Consider the following 25165-nt stretch of genomic DNA (forward strand, 5'->3'; position numbering starts at 1 on the left):
GCTAGAACATATTGTTACAAGGTACTTTTACAAATTACAAATACACACGACTACGGCTCTTAAGACTTTTAATGGAGGGTGTACAAAATGCATCAATGCAAAAGACTGACATACTCATTAGCAAAGGGATTATTAATGTAAATTTAGTAATACACAGTGTTCAATCTCAAAAACTACAGTTTCCTGCAACCTAAGATAACGAAAAGGCTCCTTAAAAGGTTTTACCCACCACCTTTATTAAAGTTCTAAATGGTGTCTGGAGGAGACTAAAAATAAAAAGAGGGCTTGCTTTTTCCAGCTGTGGTTCAAGAATTCCAATGAAGCTCTATGGCAAACAACACTGTCAGACTGAAATTTCCCCAAAAGGGCTTTCTAGGTGATGACATCACAAACTTAAGTATTTCCAATATCATATACCAAGGCAAGTTGAGTGGCTCAATAAAGGCCTGGGAAGCAGCTATATCAGAGAATTTAAAAACATAATTCCCATTTCTGTCCTGCAGAGAAACTTTTTAGAGCATGGACGTGACTTTAAGAATCTTGAGAAAACATCAGTTTTCATAAAGCTTCAATAAACACCTCAAGGCACAAGTGTTCAGAATGGCCTCTGCACTAAAATGTCACTGCATTGTACTTTTAGAGGTAAAGGTACACTGTGCTTGCAGTAAGAGAACATTTAACTTATCCCTAGTTAAAAGCACCAGGTGTCAATGTCAAGCTCAACTTCCAGGATGCACCAATAACCAACCCTTAGGACAATGAAGGGTTCGAGTACTACATTTCTAACATGTCTTGCCTTTTGCCGCTGGGTTAGGCAGCACTGGGAATCTTTTGCCTGCATTTCTTCAGAATATTTTCAGAGGTTAGAACTACCCAGGATATTCTGAAGCAATTCAGAGCCCTTCTAAAATAGCTCACTACATAATTTAATAACACTTAAAGAAGGAAATAAAGACAAAATTTGCAGTAGCTGAATTTCTCCCAAAAGAAAATGTAGACTCTGATGTATGGGCTAAATGTTTTGTAATTAATGTCAAAAATTGCCAAGATGGCCCCAGCTGGTTTGGCTCAGTGCTTAGAGCATCAGCTAGCGGACTGAAGGGTCCAGGGTTCAATTCCGGCCAAGGGCACATACCTCAGTTGCAGGCTCGATCCCCAGCCCTGGTTGGGGTGCGTGCAGGAGGCAACCAATTGATGTGTCTCCCTGATTGATGTGTCTCTCTTTCCCTTCCACTCTCTCTGAAAAGCAATGGAAAAAATATCCTCAGGAGAGGATTAAAAAAAAAAAATTGCTAAGATGTTGATACACATTTTGGTTTAAAAAAAAAAAAAATCACTATATTCTCAAGGTTATTTGTGTGAAATATGCTATATATTAAACAGAAAAAATAATAGCTTCCACCACTAATGGGGAAAAAACCACAGCAAGGGAAGCATCAAATAGGGTAATCAAAAGGTGAAGGAAGTTGACTAGCTTTAATCAACACCCCAATTATAGATCTATTTCATTTTTTAAAATACAGTGTTTTAATGTACTAATAACCCAATCTAAAGAGCAGTGGAGGCTTATGAAAGAAATATCCACCAAGATGCTGTGTTTCTTTCTAGTGTAGGGGAAATTAAGTTAATAAGAAGGAACTGAATCACCTTAGCATCAACAAACAGCCTTTTTCTTTTACACAGTAACGCATAATGTGATGACTTCTCTTCACTAGTTCAAAATTAGGCAGGAAAGGAACTAAACTAGCTGGTCACACCCAGAAACACAATGATTTGGCAAGCTGCAGTCACTCGGCTCATGGAAATGTGATAATTTGCAAAAAAGTTGCTTGACTCCACTACTCCATTCCTTCACATCTGTAAAGAAAAGTCCACATAGAAAGAGTCACTTCACTGTAGCATGAAAACATTTCTCCCCACCTTAAAGCATTGGCATGTTCATTTCTCAATATGTCATTTTCACATATGGCCTAGTTATTTCATAAAGCAAGTTCAAGTGAAATACATTAAATTTTATGATCTCCCTCTCTCCCACCCTCACTTGCCTAATATTCCATTAACATGGTTCAATGGGCAAAGTTCATAAGACAAAACATAAGCAGTAAAATCTGTAATATTTGCACTAGTGGCGTTTACCTACCTGTAGAGGAGTTCGATACAACCACTTCTCTTTATCAACTTTAAGCCGCATACAGGCAAAGAGATCACAGACTGCTGGGAGGTCATAACAGTCTTGGGGGAAGTTAGGTTCCTCCTGTAGGGGTGAATGAAGTAATACTTCCTGCAAGAAGACAAAAAGAGTGAGTTGCTAAAAGTAACCGTCCCAGTAACAGTGTCTACGAAGAATAATGTAAATGTTAGGCATTCTAAGAAGAACAAAGGTGACAACTGTTTGCTCCTAAATCTTTTCCATTAATAGCAATAAAACAGGCTGGCGGGGCGCGCGCGCGTGTGTGTGTGTGTGTGTGTGTGTGTGTGTGTGTGTGTCTGTCTGTGTGTGTGTGTCCCCACCCCCGAAGGATGGGGATTGTGAACCTGGAAGATGCACAGAAACTTCAGGAATCACAAATCCTCCATTCTGTTGCTACCATTGCACCAAAATTAATACTGAAGCCAAATTTAACATGTTTAAGGAGCTGGGCCATTTGCAAGGTTTGGGATTAAGACAGTAAAAATCTATTAAATATATTTCAAATGGTGCTATTTTGATACCTGCTTACCTTGGCCTTCTTTCGAAGTAGCCACTTGTCTTCTCCCGAGGATAACTCGCTGAGGTTTCCTGTCTTCTTTCCTGGCAAGACCCAGTCAGCTGTGTTAAAGGGACACCAGGAAGCGGCCACGGGACTCACAAGCTTTTGTTTGCCGGCTGTGTCCTCAGGACTGGGCACTTCCTTGGGATGTCCTCCTTTGCACGATGGTAGGACGAGCCACTCTGACAAGGGACTGTTCCTTATCGCCGTGAACGCATCAGCAATTCTAGGAGCCACTGCCTTTGATCTCTTCGCTTGTTCTGTTGCCTCTCTTCTGGAAGGACAGAGCCACAGACTCAGGGAATCCATGCGCTTCTCTGACTCAGGTTTTGGTTCCACAGGCACGCCATTTTTATCCTTTCCTTCTTTCTCCAGCAGCCACTTACACACCGCTTCCCTCTCACAATTTTCATCACACACACACTCTGCAAAGCTTGTACAGGGCTCATTGGCTTTGCAGACCTCCTCTACTTTATATGGGTCCTGATGGTTCTGGACAAGCCAATCCTCAATAACCATGCTGGGAGTGGACAAGGGTTTCTTGGCCTCGATGTGGTCATTCAAGCACTTCAGATTGCCCAGGTTTTCAATCTCCACACCTTTGGGCTGGTTGCCCCGGCAATTGGTACAGGTATCAGGCTTGACAAGCCAATCATTCACACTATAGGACTCCTGGAACGCCTGGAACAAGAGCTTAAACTTCTCACTGGTTTCACAGCTGCCATTCCCAGGCTTCTCCAGCTTTGGGGATTCCTGGGGAGTCAACAGCCAATCAGAAAGATCCATCTCATCTTGATCAAGACGCTCTAGATCTTCAACCTTTTCAGTATCAACGGAGTAAGAACTGGTGGTAGAATAGCTGTTACCCTTTTGGTAACTTGGTTTTTCAGGAACTTCTTGTTGCTGACTCTTATTGAGCCAGTTTTCCAAGCTCTTTAGGTTACCCCAGACATCATTAAAGAAATTGCAGGCTCTGGCAGAAGTCTAAGCAAAAAGTATGCAGTATTAGTTCACCTGAATATTAGGAGTGCTTTGGGATTCAATGATTCAATGATAAAAGAGTTCCATTTGCCTATTCCCTGCATTGCCCAATGTTTCTAAATTTAAGATACAGAGACAAGGAATTTCTCTGTTGCAATATTAAAATATATATTTGTGTACATAAAAATACCAATTCCTGCAATTTAGCAAAGTGAAAAATATTAAATGCAAACTAGGAGAAAGCATTTGTAGCATAGATAGAAAAGAAGTTAATTCTACATAATATACCTTTATGAATAAAGAAGGCAAAATAAGCAAAAGATAATTAGGCAAATCATAAAGGCTAATAAACATGAAAATTATTCAATTTCCTTAATTAAATGAAAGAAACTCTGAATTGTGTCAAATTCAGAAAAAAAACTTATAAATAACTACCACTGTTAGACAAGTTTCAGGGAAGCAGGAACAGTCAATATTCTGCTGGTGGGAATATAAACTGATACCAATTTCCTAGAAAGCCAAGTTGGTAATATGTATCTAAAACTGTAATCTAGGCATTCAATTTCTAGTAATTTGGAACTAAAAAAGAACTTATACAAATAGCTCCTGGATGTTTACAGGAACTTTGTTTATATCCTTAAAAACTGGAGATTAAAGTTGTAGCCAATCGATGAAACATTATATTCTATTAAGGATTTTATGGAAAAAACTAAATAACAGAAAAATATATTCATGCTCTCTTAGTGAAAAAAATCTGCTAGCCAAAACAGGGCTTACAGGATAATTTTTTAAAGTATATGTATGCATACAAAAATAAAATATATAAATAAAAATGTTAACAGCAGTAGTCTCTGCATGTTGGTATTATGGGTTTGTATTTCTTTATATAGCTTTCTAAACTTTATGGTGAAGAGGTGTCACTATTGTAATTACAAATTATTAAACATACATGTTTCAACAAAGACATACTATCTGTTAGCAACTAACCCCATCTTCTACATCTACCTCAGAAACAATAAAGCAACAACACACCTGACTGTTCTCGAAGGTCTGCTTTTGGGTCAGCCAGTCCTGGAGATTGGTGCTGGGTATGTAAGGAGCCTGATGACCATTGGCAGGTTTGCTTCCAAGGAGCCATTCACTGAGAGGGACAGCTGTGGTGATGGATGCTGACTTCTGCTAATCACATAATACTTTGCTGCTTAAATGAGGCAATGTCAAGTGCAGTAGAAAGAACACCGGAAAAGCAGGAGACCTAAGCTCTAGTCCTGGCTTGCCACTGACCCATCAGAAATTACATGACTTCCCTAAGCTACACTTTCACAATTATAAAAGGAGTACGGCTGAACTCCAAGGTTCTCAACTCAAAATGTCTAGAAACCTGTATTTGAATTGCCTTTAGAAGTAAATAATCTCTATGAATTATAAAGAAAAGGATCCTTAAGAGAGAACCAACCCAAACAGAGAGCTGATGACAACTTCTTATGAAGTAATTGATAACAGTAACTTTCTCTTAATACCTATAAAACATCTAAATTTCTATTTGCATTAGTCTCAAGGGAAGCACTTAATTGTATAAACTAACTCATTACCACTGGTGCCTTATTACAAATAAATGGCAGCCAAAAAAAAAGTGATTTAGTTAAAACTCAAAAGAAATATTAGCCAAGTAATAACTCAGTTATCAGAAACAAAATTACATTTTACCTGTTCTAGCAATGGGATATAGCCTCTTTTCTCCATGAAGGGCCCAATATTTGATGGATTAGTATGAGTCATCAAGTGCTCAGGGATTTGCTATAATATAAAAGCAAAATAATCTGTTTGTTAATGTTGCACTTTCATACCAAAAAAAGGGGAAACTGTCATTCTTAAATTTCCAAAGTATTAAGCAAAGCATTACCTTTTTTTTTTCCCATTGCTTTTCAGAGAGAGTGGAAGGGGGAGAGAGAGAAACATCAATGTGAGAGAGACATATCAATTGGCTGCCTCCCACAGGGAACTGAGCCTGCAACCGAAGTACATGCCCTGGGCCAGAATCCCTTCAATCCACGGGCCAACACTCTAACCACTGAGCCAAACCGGCCAGGGCAGCATTACCACTTCTATAGAATAAATATTCTTTACACTAAATTCAATGACCTACAGCCTGGCCGGGCGTGGCTCAGTGGTTGAGCGTCGACCCAGGATCCAGGCATTTGGGGTTCGATTCCCGGTCAGGGTACATGCCTGGGTTGTGGGCTCAATCCCCAGTCGGGGGCATGCAGGAGGCAGCCGATCAATGACTCTCATCATTGGTGTTTCTATCTCTCTCTCTCCCTCTCCTTTCCTCTCTCTGAAATCAATAAAGATATATTTTAATTAATTAATTCAATGACCTACAAAGTAGTTATCAAATCTGAGAATTCTCTACTACATAACTATAAGAAATTTAACCAGAACTGGTAGTATCACTACTTTTAACAAGACCCAAATGAGACAATGTTTAGTTCTTTATATGAAAGACCAAGCCATAAATTTTATAAGAAATACATCAAAGGTTTTAAGAGATACCAGATGAATTCTTGAGATTATCCATGAGTCAATACCACATCCCAAGAACTACCAGCCTAATGCTCTGTCAACTTAATCAAGAATGTGAAATTTCTGAAGTTCACCAAATTCTCAAGAAAACCACTATTCATAGTAAAAATGTGATGTTTTTAAGACCATGTGTGAGTTCACAGACCTAAGAAGCACCCTATGAACCATCTGAGATCAGTATTACTCACGATGGTCTTGAGGGACCCAAACGTGGTGATGGCCTGGCGCAGTGCAGTTGTGTCTGCTTCAAAGAGTAGGACAGTCGAATCTTCAGGTTTGAGGGTCAAATTGCCCAGTCTGGAGAAAAAGTAAATAAAACCTGGCTATTTTTAAGGACTATCTATTTCAACTTCATTCAAAACAAAAGCCAAACTGTGAATTATTTGAAGTGATTGTACTTTTCTAAGACTCTCAACCAAAGGTAGATGACTTAACCATGCACCAAGTATAATATTAAATATATAAAGATGATCTTATCACAGGAACAGAGAAGTCAAGTCAAATCCAACAGGTGCAGCAGTAAGTTACACAACTGACCTTTTTTAAATACACCAAAGTCAAAGAGCCAAAACTCAAAAGAAGCAAAAATAGTCTTTACCTCTCCAGGCACACGGAGACTTGATTGGCCAGATCTTTGCTTTGGGTGCACTCCAGCTGATGAATAAGACAATTGAACTGGCCCAGTAACTGAAAGAAGGAGGAAATCATCTAGCCACAATGATACTAAAGGCACCAAGTATATCCAAGTTACAAATAGCACTTCAGAGGATCTATATTCACGCTTCAATACAGGAAAGACATTCTCTAGAAATCAGCCACCTTACCCAGGAAAGCTGTTGGGCCTGCTGCTGAAGTGTCTCCTCTTTAAGCTGATAGATGAGATCTACCTGTTCATACAACCACACCTCGCGGCTTCGAAGGCATTCCAAGTGACGGCTTATGCAGCTGTGAATCTGGGCTTTGATCTAGGAAACACATACACAGTAGCTTCACTAGTGTTATAAGCCCAAAAAATGTATTTCCCCTGAACAGTAAGGTTCTTAAACTTTTGGGAGTCACAAATCCTTTTGGATATCGAATGACATCTATCAAGCACCTCCCCAGAAAAATGCATATGTTCAAAATTGCGCCTGTAATTTCTGGGTTCAGTGTCCCAAAGGCCCAAGGATCCAGTTTAAGAATTCCAGCCATAAAAGCATACCTAAGCTCTAAAACTCTCCCACAGTACTAAGAGGATCAGGTTTATTTTGGGTGTCATAAAATAATCAAGAGAAAATTAATGAATATGTCAGGTAATACTGATCCCCCTCAGTTTTTTCATGTAATTTGAAAACCTATAGTTTTATAAATTTATAACTGGAATAAGACAAGAGTATTGACTTAACAGCTAGCCTTTATCTCTTTTTTCACCCTACAAATGAGCAATCCATTGAAAGTAGGCCAATTTAATAAAGAGATATGCCACTACATGTCAATAGCCAGAGACCACTAGGGTGGACAGTTTAAGTAAAATTGTAAATTAAATGTTTCTGGAAGCATAAACAGTGATTCAAAGAGGAATATATATAAAAATCCTAAGGAAAAATCAAAACAGTTATAAATCATCAATGAGAACCCACATTTTTAAAAACTGTCTTTCAAACACATTTTTCTGCAAAATAAAGTTGTATTTCAAAGTCATAGAATATTACTTTGTCTACCCACTCACCAAGAGAATACTATTAAGACAACAGAGCAAACATATTTCATTCTGGCTTGCTCTGATACAGTCATTTACAAAGCCATGCCACCACCAAAACCATGCTACCACCAAGTTAAAAGATGATAGGGGACAGGATCCAGTGCCATCCTTTAGGCACCAAGGACACAGACAAGCAGCACACTGCTCATTCATTTTGTTATTTTTTTTATTGATGGCAGTACTTGGCACAGGGACCATACAGAAGAGCAATCAAAAATGCATGCTGAGCTAATTCCCTGAAGTGGTACAAGGTTTTCCAGACTCTTCTAACATCTGCTTTATTTCCCTTTGGAATCAAAGACATCGACACTTCTGGCAGACCATGTGAGGCATGAGGTGAAGCTTCTTGGTTGGCACTGAGAAGCCAACCCTTGGCCATGCTCTTAACCATGACTGTGCTGAATCCAGACACATCAAGAGAAAAGCACACATCATACCTCTCGCAAGTTATCTTTTATTTGCTGTTCAGCCCGGAGAACTCCACCAATAGCAAGATCCAAATCCCTCTGTGCATCACGACACCTCGAAAGGGGTTCTCTCTTACTGGAGCCATTCTGGTCCTGTGAGGTACTCATTCTGCTCACTGTTCCTTTAAAAGAAAACAAAACAAAAGAACAATCCAAACTGCACCATAATTACAACCAGAAACCACCTTTCAAACCTCCCCCAAATGATCATTCCAACCAACTCCCAGTTACTAACTGCTTAGATTTCTTCCATCACAGGACCGGGCACATGGCAAACTCTTAATAAATACTGCCTCCTCTCCCTGCCCACCTCCTCTCCCGGCCCACCACTATTGTATTCCTGCCGTAAAATTCTATGCATCTACTTTAGTGACACTTTACATATGAACAGATTATTTCTGAAAAAATACACCAATTTTTCTGAATCAATAGGGCATACAGCCTCCAAAAAGTTAAAAGAACATAGAGTGTAAGTTTCTATTTATAACCCACATGAAGTCATAAGGGGCATGTGCTCTTGTTTTACAGATTTAGAGATGAAGTCTAAAAGCTCTAGAAGGATCATAATTACAGTACTTCGAAAAAAAGCTGCAAAAAAGGCTTGATAACCAGCTTAGAACACTGTTTAGATCTGGCATTTACCTAAATTTACTGAGAGGACTGAATTTAAAATTCTCTTTTCTTTTTTACATATTTTTTTAAATTTAGGAACAACTTAGGAATGGCTTCATAGCTAGGAAGCTCCCAAGAACTTAAGTCTAACAAATTAATTTCACAGGATTCTGACATAAGGGAGGTACTTACAGAAATTACTGTGGCAAGCTACAGAGTTCTCTAATAAGCTTAGGTTTACGAGAGTTATGAAATAGAAGTGGAAAGAATAGCACATAACCAATGATACAATGAGGCAAGACTGGGACAGAAGAGCCAAAAATTCAATGAAGCAGGGCTTGACAGAAGCCACTGGTGTCTATCCTGGATAGATCTAGAATCAAACATGGTTTCTAAACACTTAGAAAAAGAAAGTAATGACAGCTGTAGCCCAGCGCAGGTTCACTAAGCCCTAGGACACCAAAGTTATGTCCTTGGATAGTTTCATTAAGCTGGCCAGTCAATGTAGTAGACACAATATACCTGGCCAACAGTAAGATCTGTGACAAGGTTGTATGCTACCTTTGTGGACAAAGTGAATATGGGCTAAACAGAAATACAATCAGGTTAAATCATAAGATAATTTTTTACAAAGTACTCACAGGATAACGGACTGAAGCCAGCTGTGAAGTTTTCAGAGGCGTGGCCCTGTTTTCCCTAATTTCTCAACCACTTTCCTAATGCCTTGGGTGAAAACAGAAGGCAGCCATTCAAGCTGGAGATAGCATGGGACTGTGAGAGCAACAAATTCCAAAACAATCTCCACAGAGCTGTTAAATCTTATAAAACAAAATGTAAATTTTTTGAACTTGAATCGGGTAGGACAAAGTAAGAGCATAAATTTTTTAAAGGGTGGAGATTTTAAACTGAAAGTGAGCCCTATATGAGGTAGCAGTGCACTGGGCCTGAGGGGAGATAACCAACACACTATTTGACTGAATTCATCAAAAGTACAGTGTTTGTCAGAGGACTAATCTGTTTCATGTTTATTAGACTATATTTGAAATTTCTTTCTGAATAACACACTTTAGAAAGAAGCATTTAGGAAAGGGAAAGAGGCCTCAAACCCATGACAAATTTCTACAGAAGGGAAGCTGTTTAACCTTGATAAGAGAAGTCTCTTCTCAAATATTTGGAGACATGTCAAAGAGAAGAATTAAGCTTGCTCAAAATAACCTAAAGTGGGGGAGGAGGGATTAAGGAGACATCTGAGGCAACATACGAAAGAACTTCCCAACAGGCCTGAAGGCAATGACCTCAGAGAAGCCAGCTTTCAACTGAGCAGCAGCCTACCCAAGGTAGTCCCTGATGTGGCTGACTGCTCGCCTGGAACAAAGGCAGCTTTGGCTTGCGCTGCATCTTCAGGCCTAGGTTTAGGGCCAGGTGGCTAGCTAGAAGCTGGGAAGGAAGAAAGGCATTGTGTTCCCCATCCTCAGAAATAGAACAGTGAGAGGAAGAAGCCCAGTAGGCTTTCTTTTGACCATCTCAGCAAAAGATTCACATTCAGGAAGTAGACTTCCTATAAGAAACTGAAAGATACAGGAAACTTTCTAACTTCACCATGTTATTTTGTTACCTCAATCTCCTTGAAATTTTTTCCAACCCTTCAAACACCAAGCTGTACCTACTTTGCTGCCTTCGTTTTTCATACTATAAGCTGTCCTATTTTAAGCACAGACATTAGTGTACACTTGGCACATACTGTAGGGACTTTGAAAAGGCCTGCATAACACAAGTGAAATGTCAGCTAAGCTTTGGAGAGCTGGAGTGCCCCCACGTTAGCACAAGTTGGTTCACTCTGCACTTAGGTTAGTTATATGCAAGGCATGTTTAGCCGTCTTTCAAATGTATTAACCAAATTTCACATGTGCCAAATTTCCCACTCCTAGGTCCTCACCATTTGTGTGAAATGCGATAATGCCAGGCACAGTGCAAAATTTAATCAATAAAATTAAAATGCTGCTTCAAGATGTCAAAAAAACCTGAGCTCTAGGCCATATGGGAGACAAATTCAAATACATACAGTGCTGACTGTATCACTAGATCCCCAAAGTCAGTCTTCTCACTGAATCACAAACACTATACAACTAACTGCCTGATAAGAGTAGAATATGGCAAAAGTACTCAAGTTGGATTTTTCTTTTATCACTTGTGAACAGAAGGTAGGATGAGATTTAAAAGTTATAAAACTAGTTTTCCCCCAATACTTACTAAGTTTTCAAATTAAAATGAGTGTTACTCTTCAAAACAATCATCTTGTTAGAACAAGGTCTTTAGAGCCCATTTGTCAGCCACTAAGAAAACCTGTTTCATTTCTTTATGGCCAGTCCCAGGGTGTATGTCCCTTTGCTGCCCTTGGCTCTGCCCCTCCTCCCTATGGGGCAGTCAGCTTCCACAGCCCAATCCCAAGAGGGGAGCTGTGTAATGCTTGCCCTCTTGTACTGCAGTGAGGAAAAGCCCTCAGAGCTGAAATCAAAACCCCGCTACACAGGGGAGCTCAAATCACAATGAGGTGAAGCCTCAACCAGGTTTACGAAATGCCACATCAAAAAAGACTTGTTTGAGGTAACTAGTTCATATAGCCATTTTCAACAATTCACCATTTCTTTCAGGTTCGAGTGCCAGTGAAGCAAGGGTAATGGTTAACAGGTTACTCTGGGGTCGGACAAACCAAAATTCCAGCTGCATTTGCAAGTTTGAGACCCATGAACTTATTTATTTAACTTCTCTGGCCTCAATTTCCTCTGGAGGAAAAAAAAAAATGGAGAAAATGGCAACAGCTACAAAGGGCTGCAGTAAAGTTAAGTGAGACATTATCTGCCTATAAGCATTAACCCAGACCCTGCATACTGTATTTTTTAATACTGCATTTATTGTTATTATTATATTTACCTGAGTTATGGGAACTTTAGGAACCTCCGCCTTTGGACTGACTATAGAAAGCAGCACTGATGCTAGAAAAGGCTTTGAAGTGAGGAGGCCCTGACTTATAATCATTTAGCCATTTATTAACTCAATAGTCTAAACTAAGTATGCACATGTTTGCCTACTTTCTAACCTGTAAAAAGAATGGACCAAATCAGCTCTAATTCTAAAATTCAAATCAATGAATGACTACTAAAAATGTCTTTTCATATTCACCTTTATAATCCAAACTACTGCCCTACCACCACCTTCCAAAGAAGACTGCCTTAAACATACAGTTTTTGAGACAAAGGTAAAAGTTTAAGTGCTTTCTAAAATTCCCCTGCCTCTAGGATTCCTAGGTTTTGGGGGAGGGGGAAGGAGGAAGACACACATATATCCTAAAAACAAAAGAGGACTTCTTCAAACTATATATGCCATATTTGCACAATGCTTTGCACAAATCAAGTTATCAAGTCCAAAGACCAGGGAACCAAAATTGAGCAACTAACCACTAATGAAGCTGAGTCATTATCATATGGTTTAACCATAAAGTTTCCAGAGTTGTGACCCATGTGTAACTGACACAAACCACAATTTGAAGTTGGAAAAAACTTCACCATCACTTTAGCACACTACTGTCATTTTAAAGATGAAGCCACAAAGGCCCAGACAGTTTAAATGACCCACTGAAGGACCATAGCCAGCCATAAAGGGGAGATACGGGTTTCCAAGGTCTAGTCCTGGATTCTGTCCCTCTGACCAGCTTGTTCTTCCTTTAGTGTATTATTACCCATAAACTATTTTTATTTACCAACACTAGAATTTAAAATTAATATTCCAAAATTATCATTCCAATTACCATTGAAATAGTAACATTTATACTTCCATTAAGATTCTCAGTCCATTTTCATAGCCCTCAATAAATTATGACAATTTTTCAGAACCTTCTTCCCTGAATAATGCTAGCAAATAAATAGTACCTTTGCATGTCAAAACAATCAAAACACTGCCAAACACCAGTGCACACCAAACACACTTCAAACATGTACGAAGGACAGGAGCAAGAGCCCTGGGTTCTGATCCCACACCTGTATCACAACCACTCAGAGTTCCACTTGTTTGTCTGAATGAAGGCCTGGAAGGGATCACCTCTATAACTGCAGCTTCCAGCTATTTGTCCCACTTCCCACCTATCCCTCCTTTCAAAAAAAAAAATTTTTTAAAATTCCACTTTTTATTTATTTTCCTGGTATCCGAATCATTGCTAGAAGCACAACCCCTTCAAGCACAATCCACAAGATACCTATTGTTCTATGGATTAATAAATAGGTATACAGTTGTAATACAAATAATACAATTTTAATTAATAATACAAGAATTAAACTGAGTACTCACAACTGTAAACCTACTTTTGCCCACCATATATTTGACCGTTGGTACAAAATTTCTGGGGGGAAAATTATAAAACAATAATATTCCACATTCAATTTTACCTTGAGACAGTTCTTTACTTCACACTTTCCTTCAGTTAAAAAAAATAAAAGGCTTTATCTCTATATCTTATCCTAGAGCCAGCCCACTTTTAATTCTTTATTAAGACAAGTTGTTTCTGAAATTCAGAATGTTTCCCCATAATTTTTTAAAACCACACAAAGGTTAATGTCTTACATAAAATAAGGTAATAATAAATTCACAAGACCGTATTTTAAGGTTAACACTTCAGAGCTTACTGAACTCGGACTGGCCTGCCTTGATACAAGCTATTATGAGCAATCGATCCCAGCTAATCAACTTCCGGGAACGGTTACTGAAAACTGACCACAAAATTGGTCTTTACCATCCAACTCCAAAAAGGCTTATCTAGCTCAAAAGCAAGAGTGGCTCACGCAGCTCCCCAGGTTCCCCAACACTGTAAGACCCGCGGCCTCTCGCCGCAGCCCCGCGCTCACCCCCGCGTCCCGGGGCGCGTCCCGGCTCAGCAGCAAAGGCCAGCCGCCCCGGGGCTCCCCTGGAGAGCCGCGGCCGGCACACGTACCTCGAGAGCCACGAGCTGCGCGGAGCCCAAGGCTGCCTTACCGGGACCCGGGGGAGGAAGACCCGGAGCGGAGGGTCCCGCCCCGCCCCGCTCGCGTGACTGGCTGGAGCGCACGGCGCCGCAGGGGCGGCCGGGTCCTACGGGCAGCCGGAGGGGCCCGAAGCCTCCTGAGAGGCTCCGGCGTCGCTGCAACAACGCCTAGGTCCCCGGCTGGGCATCTCCATCCCGGCCCAGCTGTTTTGGGCAAAGCCGGATGGCAGAGCCCCCACTGGCGCCAGGGGCTCCTATCCGGCCTCTCCGATCCACCTGCTCCAGCGGCGGGCCTGTGTGTGGTAGGCAGTTAGGCGTGAGCAGAGCTAGGCCGTGGCCTAGGGACGGGTCACCAGGGCAGAAAGCCCAGGGTGCCTAACAAAGGACAATTGTAGGGTGGGACCTCCCCCCCTGGGTGACCTTCCCTCCCCTAGCATATCACTGGTCCTGTGGTTTAGACCCCCTGACCTTACCTCCCTAGAGATAACATCGGGGCCTCAGTTGTATTTCAGCTCCAGGCCCAGAAGAGCAACAAAACCAGACCAGTGGCCCCATGGCTGCCTCAGGACCAATTGAATTGACTGACCGCCCCCCCATCCGACCAATTAATCAGTGGAGACCTAGATCCTGAAAGGACACCTGGAAAACTGCTGAATATTCTATTAAGATCTTATCCTGGGACCTCCCCTAAAATCTCCACCCTTAAAACCCTTAGGACAGAGGACCCAGTGGCTTTCCCACCCCTGGTGCAGCCTTTGCCTTTTCCCCTGCGCCTTCCCCCTGCCCCTTCCCCCAGGCACCTAACCATCACCTTTCTTACTCCCAAGCTCCAAGGGCCTTTCCTTAACCTCTCTAACTTGTTTCCTAAGCCTATTTCTTCTAGGAATTACTTCTTCCACATCTGTAATTTTCCAAATAAATGTTCTCTTATAGTTTAAGTCTTGGCTCTGAATTCTTCCCTAGCCAGAATTCAAATAGTGAGGTTGCTGAACCAGGTCCCTGGTGACCCCACCGTTCTAACACCTGGTCCCATTCCCACCTCCTACATATCCACCCACCCCTCCTCGCCCCAAATCTTCAAGACATCTATGATTTAAGGATTTTACTGCTAATCATTACAGAGAAATAACAAACTTGGGACAATCAGAGGCTTACCGAGTTATTGGAATGTTCCTGGCCAAGAGCTTAAGACTCCCTCTCAGATTATCAGTCAGCCCAGCTTTTGTTTCAGGCTTTCAGACATCTCCTCACATCTCTGACACATCTGTACATGTAATCCACCCCTCCCATTGCCACATGCACACACGTGTCCCTCTGGATCATTCTCTCTCTCGTACACTCCACACTCCTACACGGCCTCAGTGCAGCACTGCTTTAACACTCATGGACGGTTTTCATTGAACAAAAGTTGACTGAGCACTTTCCAGATGCTGAGCACTATTCTAGGTGTTATGACTACAGAAGTGAAATTGAGAGCCCTGCCTGGAAACGCAATAATACAATACACAGTCGTCATGAAGATGGACCTGTTTTGGTACAAACCTGGCCCTGCCACTTAGATACAAAGTAACCTTAGGCAAGTCACTTAACCAATCTGTGCCTCAGTTTCCCATCTGTAAAATGAGGACAATAATGGAACCAACTCAATGAGAATTACATGAATTAATATGTGTAAAGTGTTTAGGACAGTGCCTGGCACACATTAAGTACTTCCTGTCTTATGATAATCATGTGCATGGTACTCCAAACTCGCCAGAAGACAAAATCTAGACAGCACAGCCATTCCCTTTCAATTAACTTTTTTTAATGTAAAATACTTGCTTTTGTCTATACATATAAAACTACTTTTGTAAACAGTAAGAGGAAAAAAAAAAAATCACATGACCAAAAAGGGAACCCTAACTAACCCTGGCTGGATAGCTCAGTTGCTTGGAGTGTCTGTCCTCCCAAACACCAAAAGGCTATAGGTTCAATTCCCAGTCAGGGCACAAAACTAGGTTGTGGCTCTCTTGCTCTCCCATTCCTCTCTCTCTAAGTCAATGAAAACATCCTCAAGTGGGGAATTTAAAAAAAAAGGGGGGGGAGGGGGAACGCTAAAGGCCATCACCCTCAATTAAGCATCCCTCAGGTTTCAGATGAACAGTTTGTGGAGGAGCCTGCTTTATCTGTGATGCATAGTTTCTTGGATCCCATTTCAGGCATTCATTACCAAAAATAATGAGAAAACAATTTCTCTCTTAATTCAAAATACTTTCATTTGATAACATTTTGTGAAGGCACAAGAAAAAAAAACTAGAAATACCTCTGAATGAAAAGTTAAAATTTTATGGCCCTTTGTACTTTCAGTCAATGGCTAGAAAGGAGGACTTTTTCAGTCTATTAAAATGTAACTGATGCCAAGAACTTTCATCTCTCTTCTATGTGCCCCTATAGTCACAATGTTGACTATCGCCTACATAACCAATGGTCTCTATGCCCTTTCTAAAAGATTGGTCTCTATGACCAATGCTTCCCTAAATGCTCCAGCTCAGCCTCACTTGAATTCCCACTGAATTACACAATTACTGAGATTCAGTGTTTATTCTGTCAGCTCATGCCAGCTTCAACTGTTACTATAATGATGTGATTTTTTTAAATATTACATAAACATAAAAAGACTGGGGGGGGGGGGAATCATAAAGATCTATTAGAATTCTGCAGTTAGACCAATTTGCAAGCACGTCTTCACTCCCTTAAACTGCATTACTTGCCCTTGGATCTTTATGAAATTTTTAGGTTCTAAAGGGAAAAAATTCATAAAGCATTTTACTTCTCTTCTGCTTCAAGATTTTTATGCTGTCTCATTTCCTAGTAGATCAGCTCATCTAGAGAGAACATAAACTATAACTCTCCAGTGGCTTCACCCATGCACGGGGAAGTTGCTGGTTCAATCCCAGGTTGGGGCATGTGCCTGGGTTGCAGGCTTGGTCCCAGGTTCTCATCGATGTTTCTGTCTCTCTCTCCCTCTCCCTTCCTGTCTGTCTAAAATCATAAAATAAAATAAAAAACATTTAAAGTCCAAATTTCTTATAAAGGCAATAAAATTCTCTATTTTCTGGCTTCAGCCTGACTCTCCTGCAGTCTCCCCAGAGCAACCCCTACACCATCATCTGCCAGTTCGTTCCATGCATAGTCCAGGCTAATTGAGCTTTGTCCAGCTTGGCTCTCCCACACTCTGCCACCAATGCCAGTTCCTTCCTGTCCATTTTTCTGACTATGCTCAAGTCATAGTCACTACTAAATCTTTCCTGACCAAACACCCCATTCCTCAATAGTTTTGGTCAATAGAGTTAGCTGCTGCTTCCTCTGGGCCCACTGTAATCTCCACAGGTTTACAGCATGATACCTGTAACATGTTACCTTTATTGTTACATGTCTGCCTCTACAGCCTGAGAGGTCTAGAGAAGAGACCATGTCTTACCTGGCTTTGTACACCCTAATGCTGAATAGATAGCCTGGTATCAGTACCCTGGCATTACCAACTCCTTTCACATTCTATGTGCACTTTTGAATTGACAGAAAGAGTATAGTGTCCCTGGAGCTGTGCAATGCTGTGGCCCTAAACTCAACGGAGGCTTAATACATGTTTGATAAGTGGACGGATGAATAAATGATGAACAAATGCTTAAATTCAGACCAGTTATAATAAGTATGGCACAGTTCTGCTTTAAAGATAGATAATCAACTTGGTGCCCCACTAAGGCCTTCATTAGGTTCAAGAAGGTTTTTCAGAAGTGGAAATGTTTCTATTACTTTTAGTTTGCTTTCAAACAAGATAAAACTGGCAAGGGTACTGCCACTGAAACCATGATTCTAGGACAGACACTGAGATAAGGTGTCTTTTCTGATGCCAGACCCATCAAAGCTCAGATAAACAGATCCACAAGCACCAGCAGGTTTGTCAGTTAAAGGAGAAACATTACTGTACTTACAGCCAACTCTGGATTTTTCTTCTCAGATTTTGCAGTGCCACAAACATTCCAGTGGACACCACAGAAGTTTTAGTAGGCTTTCAGAACTGGGGCTGTGCCCTAACTTCAACTTGAAACTTCTTACCATAATATAGTCAAGGATAGAAAAACATGTTATGTATCTATTATCCCTGATTTTCTACGGTAAACATCTTGTGGTTTTCCCCACATAAGTAAACAAGTGATAAAATATTTTCCTTCCTCTAAAGCCTGTGAGATTAGCAATAATGCCAGAATAAAACTCAATAAATACCCAAGATTATGTTCTCATGAAACCTGTAATCATCAAAGTACTAAAAGACTTACTTATCTATGACCAAATAGACATGCAAAAAGTTTTAACCTATTTTGTCAGTTATTCATTCCTTCACCGAACAGAATTGTTACATTTAGTTATTAAGATTTTATGTTTTCATTCAACATACACGTATTGAGTGCCTAAGCTGACACATAGTGATAGTTCCTGAGGAAATAATGGTGAACTTGCCTTCTAGAGAAACTGCCACTGATTCACCAAAAACTAAGCAGAAAATACTAATTCTATGAAACAAGAGACTAAGATTTAAAAGCCCATCAGCAGCAATAAACAGCAATGAATGTCTTCCAGTATGCTCACACTTACTCTATGAGGGAAATTATTATAGAGCACTAGCCAACGGGGGGAAGGATATGTGTCAAAATATCCTGTGCAATTTTATGAAGCCCATACACAGGTTCCTGAGATTCTGGAACAGCTAAGCTGATTTAATAAAATGCGGGTGGGGATGGGGAGTCCTAAAATAAGATCTCTCCTCCACTTTGAGAATCACATCTTCCTTTCCTTACACAGATCCCCATGCTTTCCCACTTTTGAAATACCTGTTTGCCTAAAATTAATAATGTAATTGTAAAGGTTTAATTGAACACAAAATATCATAAACTTGAAACTGCTAGGATTTTCCCTAGGGACCCAAAGAACAGTTCCATAGAAGAGGGGGAAGGAGAAATAAAATGTTATCGTGCTAGACTTTACATATACATATATATTTTAAATTTAGGTTTATTGATTTCTGAGAGAGGAACAGACAGGGGGGAGAGAGAAACATCAATGATGAGTCATTGATCAGCTGCCTCCTACACACCCCCTACTGGGGATCTAGCCCACAACCCAGGCATGTGCCCTGACCAGGAATCAAACGGAGATCCCAACCGCTGAGCCACGCCAGCAGGGCTAGGCTTTACAAATATTATCTCAATCATCTTCACAAATTTGCAAGCTAGCAAACCTTGTAAAGTGCAAACCAAGTAACTTTCCTAAGCCACAAGATACATGCACCCCCCAACCCACCCCCACTGCAGCATCTGGGGAAGTCTTCCTCAAAGGGTCTGATAGGGGCTTTTTGGTTTTGTTGAAATATGTTTTTATTGATTTTTTTTTTTTAGAGAGAGAGGGAGAGAGAGAGAGAGATGATAGAGAATCATGGATGGGCTGCCTCCTGCACGCCCTCTACTGGGGATCCACAACCCAGGAATGTGCTCTGATCAGGAATCCAACTGAGACCTCCTGGTTCCTGTGTTGAAGCTCAATCACTGAACCACACGGCCGGGCATCTCACATCTTTTAAAACTCAGAAATGTCACACTAGGATCGCAGTGCAAAAATAAGCCAAGTATGATTACCTGCCCATGCTCACTCAACCATATTTCCAAATTACCAAGTGGGCGGTGCAAAATTTTGTTATGATGAACCTTACCCCAATTAGAAAACAACACAAAATGGTATGGTGAAAAAAGCTCTTTGCTGTCAGATAGACCCTGGCACTCTGACTTCTGCCCTTCTTGACCACGTCACCGGTTAGGTCACACAATAAGGCTACTTACGATTATTGCCGTCCCTGTCACAAGAATTTAGTTCCACGAAAATAAGGGCTGTGTCTATTTTATCATTGCTGTATCCTGAACACCCGAACTTAGAGACACTGAGTAAACGATTATTGGTGGAATGAATCAATGAATGAGCAAGCCTGGCTCTTCTCCTCCGTAAAAAGGAGATAATCAAGCTACGCACAGGGATCGTGGGGAGAATTGCCCGAGGCAGTAAGTAACGTTGTGTTGGCATACAATAAAAACATTGTCTTCTTCACGTTTCCTCCCAACAGGTTAGGAATACATATATTCTGGGCACTCTCTGGAAAACGCCCCCTCCCAACCCCCCTGCTCCGAGGGTCGCCGGGGAGAGCAAGAAAAACTAGGCGCCGTCTAGGCCGGGGAGACGGGGAGACGGGGAGGCGGGGAGGCGGGCGGGAGGCGGCGGCCCCGGCGGGCGTCGCTGGCCGGGAGAGGAAGGCAGGCCCGGCCCGGGGAGGCGGCGGGAGGCGGCGGCCCCGGCGGGCCTCGCTGGCCGGGAGAGGAAGGCAGGCCCGGCCCGGGGAGGCGGGCGGGAGGCCCCGGAGGGCGTCGCTGGCCGGGAGAGGAAGGCAGGCCCGGCCCGGGGAGGCGGCGGGAGGCGGCCCCGGCGGGCGCGTCGAGAAGGGGGCCGGCCCCGCAGGGCAGGCCCAAGCCCGTCAGGCAGGCGGTCAGGGCGCCCCGACCTGCCTGCCGCGGGGAGGCCGAAGGAGACGCGCCCGCCACTCCGTTCTTACCGGCTACAAACGGAACTCCGGGCGATCCGAGGGGACCTTTCGTGAACACACGCTGCCCGACACCAGCCGAGGGCCGAAAGGCGGAGTTCTCGCGGTAGCACAACCTTCCTCTCACGCCTCACCGCGCACATCTGACAGTCTCGCGAGAGCGCTCCGGTCGGCCCAAAGCCCTCACGTGCCCGGCAGAGGGCGGAGCGCAGGCGCGCGGTGTTGCTTGTGCCCTGGGGCCCCGTCCTTTCGCCCTTCCAGAATAATCAGGTCAAATGAAAAACATTTGTTGAAGACAAACTTTGTACCAAGTAATATACTGCGTGACCCTGTCCTAGCAGATGCCCTCACAGGTGGATATTATTTAGCCTTAGCGTACAGATACAATAAATGGCAGAAGACGCGAAAGGGTAAATAGTGTATGATTCTACTTGTATCCTTAGGGGCAGAAATAGAATAGTCGTGTTAGGGGCAGGAGTAGACCAGTGCGGAGTAGCTATAGTTAAAAGAAATATTGATCATGCTCTGTGAACCGAGATTGCTCGGCTCTGATGGGCGCGTTCTGAGCCGGCCGAGGGGTGTGCGCCGGGGGAGCTGGCCCTGGGAGGCCGCCCTCTCTCCTCTCCTGAGGCCTCCCCTCCTCCCGGAAGGAGGAACAGCCTCGATCGGGAAACAAAGGCGTCCTGGAGGCCCCCCGCCCTTTTCCACCCTGCCCGCAGTGCCTGCAGTCCAGCATTATATCTCGCCCACTTCCCCAGGCCTGTAATTCCTACTTTCCCATGTAACCTTCCTCCTTCTACCCAACATAAGCAGCTGGCTTATTGGGGGGAGGGCTGCTCCCAGGAGAGAGCCAGTGGAGCCTCAGTCTTAATGATTTCAAGGGTGGAGATTTTAGGGGAGGTCCCAGGGGACGATCTCATTATAATATTCAGCAGCTTTCCAGGCGTGTCCTTTCAGGGTTGTGGTCTCCACTGACTGGCTTGCCAGCGCCGGGGTCCTTGTCCAATGCAGCTGGTCCTGAGGTCAGCTCTGTCTGGTTTTGTTGCTTTGGGGGGGCCTGGAGCTGAAATACAACTGAGGCCTAGATGTTATCTCTAGGGAGGAAAGGTCAGGGGGTCCAAACCCACAATATGCTAGGGAAGAAAAAGCTACCCTGGGGGCAGAGTCCCACCCTACAGTTGTTTGTTGCTAGGCATCTGGGGCTTTCCACCCTGAAGACCTTCTGTACCTAACCCACCTTGCTCTGCTCTCCTCTAACTGCCTACCACAGAAGGGTGGTTGCCACAGGCTTGGGAAAGGTGAATTTTTGTTTAATGGGTACAAAGTTTCAGATTGGGATGATGGGAAGTTCGGCAGTTTGGAATAGTGGTGATGTTTGCATAACAATGTGAATGTAGTTAACACTACTCAGTTGTGCACTTAATGGTTAAAATGGTAAATTTTATGTTATGTATATTTTGCCACAATTTTTTTAATTCAGTAAATAAATAAGTAAATGTCAGAGCCCACATTCTAAGCCACATCATCTGACTCCAAAGCATATATTTGTTTGCACCTTGTCACACCACAGTTTTCTACCCTCCACATCCCTCCACTCTGCACAACCCCTCACAATCTGCTCATTGTGGCATTAGCCACATTGGAACTTTTTGTTTATTTACTTGTGACCAGATGTTAAAATAGGAATCTTTCTGTCTCTCTTTTGACAGAGGTCCCCAATACTTGGTGCTAACTCTGCCCCACCTTTCCCAGAAAGGTGAAAGGGCCATCTAGTAGGATTTACAAAGGAAATGACCATGATAGGGTTTTACGGATCCCACCCAAGAGTGACTCCTTCCAAAGCCAGGGCAATCTGAGCAGAAAGCAACAGGAAACGTAGATTCATATGCAGAAGCTAAGAAGGCGTAGTCATAGCCTTTAAGTGGAAGGGGAGCTATGGAGGAAAAGGAGCAATAAGTAGGGAGTGTCAGAGAGGCCTCAGAAGCCCCTTGAGGAAGTGCTCACCCTAAGCACCACCACCAGGGAGCCAAGACTGCATCAGACCCTTAACTCCCCCCTCCCCCCTTCCCTTTTCAGTTCAGATGCAGATTCACTGAAAGTGACCAAAGCACTTTCTTTTATTATCTTAGGGTGACTCCAAAAAAACCTAAGGGGCCTGCCTAGGATTGTTCAACCAGTCCAATGACATGTTTGAACAGAAAAGGTTAGGGAGCAAAGGAAAAATAAAGCTCTTTACCGATTGCCCACAGATTGTTCAACCAACGACTGCTTGCTTGCTTGCTTGTGATCTGTCACATACGCACACAACGGACTCCAAGCCCCAGGAAAGCGGGGACCTGGTCTCTCCGGTTCATTGCTGCATCCCCAGGCCCATAGCACTTCCTGGCCTAGGCACTTAGTAAAGACCTGTTGAGTGAACACATGCCCTCTAACACAGAAGCAAGAGATGATCAACATCGTCACTGTTGTTTTTTTAAATTTTTAAAAATTATACCTTTGTAAATTAAGATGTTTAGTAGGTTGTTGTTTTTTTATGTTTTTATTGATTTTAGAGAGGGAGGAAGGCAGAGGGAGAGAGAGAGAGAGATTGAGATCAATCTGCTCCCTCCTGCATGCTCCCTATTGGGGTTGAGCCTGCGACCCCGCCAAGGGCTGACCCGAATCAAACTGGTGACCTCTCGGGGCGTGGGATGATAGCCAACCGAGCCACACTGACCAGGGCAGCATTGTCACTGTTTAAGTCCCTAAATTTTGCTGTGGTCTGTATGCAGCTAGACACAGCGGACCCGGAAGCCCTGCACTCGAGCCATTGTCCCAAGCCAGAGCCCTGGGCCTTGCGGTCCGTCAGGCTGCACGTGGTCTCAGAGCTACTGCTTCCAGGCCGTTCTGTTCTGTCCAACCCGCTCCAGCCTCAGGCAAACACAGAGGAGCATGAGGGACACAGCGTGCAGGACACTCTCTCAAGAAGAGGAAGGGAGGATAAACATGAAAAACTCAACAGAAATAAGGGATCTGATTTCACTTTGAAGACGCATCGGGTTTTGAATTATTCGCCAGGTAGTGGGGCAGCGGGAGCGCAGGGCTGCACGAGGAGCGCGGAAGCAGCGGGGCGGCAGTGGGGCGTACAGCGATTACTGGAGTACAGGAAAAATATCACTTTTATGCATATTTATTTTTTGTTCCCTCCAATAAATGTTTGAATGCTTTATAATGCGTATAAAAATCAATGCACACATAATTTATAAATTACAAGTATACACATATTCAAGTGCTTGCTCAAGTATTTTTTATTTTTGTTTTTTTACTGATAGGTAGTGTTATAAGATCATAGACTGTTTAAAGGCCATAGGAGAATGAGGCCTGGCCTGGGAGGACTGGGCGCCTCGGCTGGGAGCCCTGGGCCCACCAGAAGCACATTATGTCATCCATTGTTCGACAGGACAAATGTCTTTTGGATTATTTCGCCTCACCACCGTATAGCTGCAGGTCTTGGGGTGGAAGACTTTCATGCACTTGCCTAGGTCATAACGCACAGGAAAAGGAACCCTGTCATTGAGACAAGAGCAAGGCCTATTAGAAGGGTAGCCCACACTCCAGCTGTCTGGGATGCCCCTCACCAACTTAAGGTCACCCCTTAGCTTGCAACCCCAAAGTGCTGCCTTCAGGAACCTGGATTTGAACACATAGAACCTGGTCTGTGAACACATAGCCCACCCCTGACCTCGTTCCTAAGTTCCATCCTGCATGCACAGGACAGAAGTAAGTTCTGAGAGGCCCAAAAGCAGGTCTGAGCTACTCTGGGGCCAGGCAGCTTGCTCCACCCTGATTCTTCTGGCCATCCTTGCTCAGGAAGTGGCCAGCAGTGCTGCTGCTTGAATGTGGGAAGGGAACGGTTGTCCCATTCTAATGGAGAACTATTAGAATAGGAATTGGCTGCCCAACCGCGTGGCTCAGTGGTTAAACATCGACCTGTGATCCAGGAGATCACGGCAAGATTCCCGGTCACGGCACATGCCCGGTTGTGGTTGCCGGCTCCATCCCCGGTGGGGGGCGTGCAGGAGGCAGCCAATCAATGACTCTCATCACTGAGGTGTCTATCTCTCTCTCCCTCTCCCTTCCTCTCTCTCTAAAATCGATAAAAACATTAAATTAAAAAAAAAAAAAGAAAGAAAGAATAGGAGCTGGCTAAGCCAACAGGTTCAAAGAGTCACTCCAGGCCAGGATCATGGAGTCCAGGGAGCAGCTGGTGAAAACCGGAGACCATCTCCCCAGGAAAGTCCATCCACACATTCAAGGGTGTAAACAATATTAGGGCTCATCACTCTCTTGGAACCCATAAATCTCAGATTTAATTGCCTCTGCCAAAAGTGTACACAGAAGCAGCCATCTCCAGGGCCCTTT

At 43.1% G+C, this 25165-nt stretch overlaps 1 protein-coding gene across 4 annotated transcripts; it reads right to left on the minus strand.

The window, feature by feature from the left end:
- Positions 1–51: 51 nt before the first annotated feature.
- Positions 52–20918, minus strand: NCOA4 (nuclear receptor coactivator 4). 4 transcript variants are annotated; one of them, XM_081158513.1, is made up of 10 exons: positions 20777–20918; positions 8493–8644; positions 7139–7279; positions 6913–7001; positions 6503–6611; positions 5439–5528; positions 4764–4907; positions 2721–3734; positions 2141–2281; positions 52–1857 (listed from the first exon to the last, which is right to left on the minus strand). In XM_081158513.1, exons 2-10 carry the CDS (start codon positions 8628–8630, stop codon positions 1852–1854), a joined length of 1872 nt encoding a protein of 623 aa, XP_081014639.1. In that variant the 5' UTR covers positions 8631–8644; positions 20777–20918; the 3' UTR covers positions 52–1851. The 4 variants fall into 4 exon arrangements, with proteins under 4 accessions (XP_081014639.1, XP_081014637.1, XP_081014640.1 ...); XM_081158511.1 differs by having other exon boundaries at positions 4764–4910; positions 20777–20909; XM_081158514.1 differs by lacking the exon at positions 20777–20918 and adding an exon at positions 14116–14650.
- Between the last annotated feature and the right edge of the window lie 4247 nt (positions 20919–25165).

Source organism: Miniopterus schreibersii (genome assembly GCF_964146895.1).
Source record: "Miniopterus schreibersii genome assembly, chromosome: 14".
NCBI classification, from domain to species: domain Eukaryota; kingdom Metazoa; phylum Chordata; class Mammalia; order Chiroptera; family Miniopteridae; genus Miniopterus; species Miniopterus schreibersii.

Excerpts from the sequence above, each read along its gene's own strand:
- NCOA4 (XM_081158511.1), bottom strand. The coding sequence starts at position 8,630 with ATGAGTACCTCACAGGACCAGAATGGCTCCAGTAAGAGAGAACCCCTT. Across the intron at positions 5,529-6,502 it reads TTGGGTCCCTCAAGACCATC|CAAATCCCTGAGCACTTGAT; the intron begins GTGAGTAATACT and ends TTTATATTATAG. Across the intron at positions 4,911-5,438 it reads ATATCCCATTGCTAGAACAG|CAGAAGTCAGCATCCATCAC; the intron begins GTAAAATGTAAT and ends TTATGTGATTAG.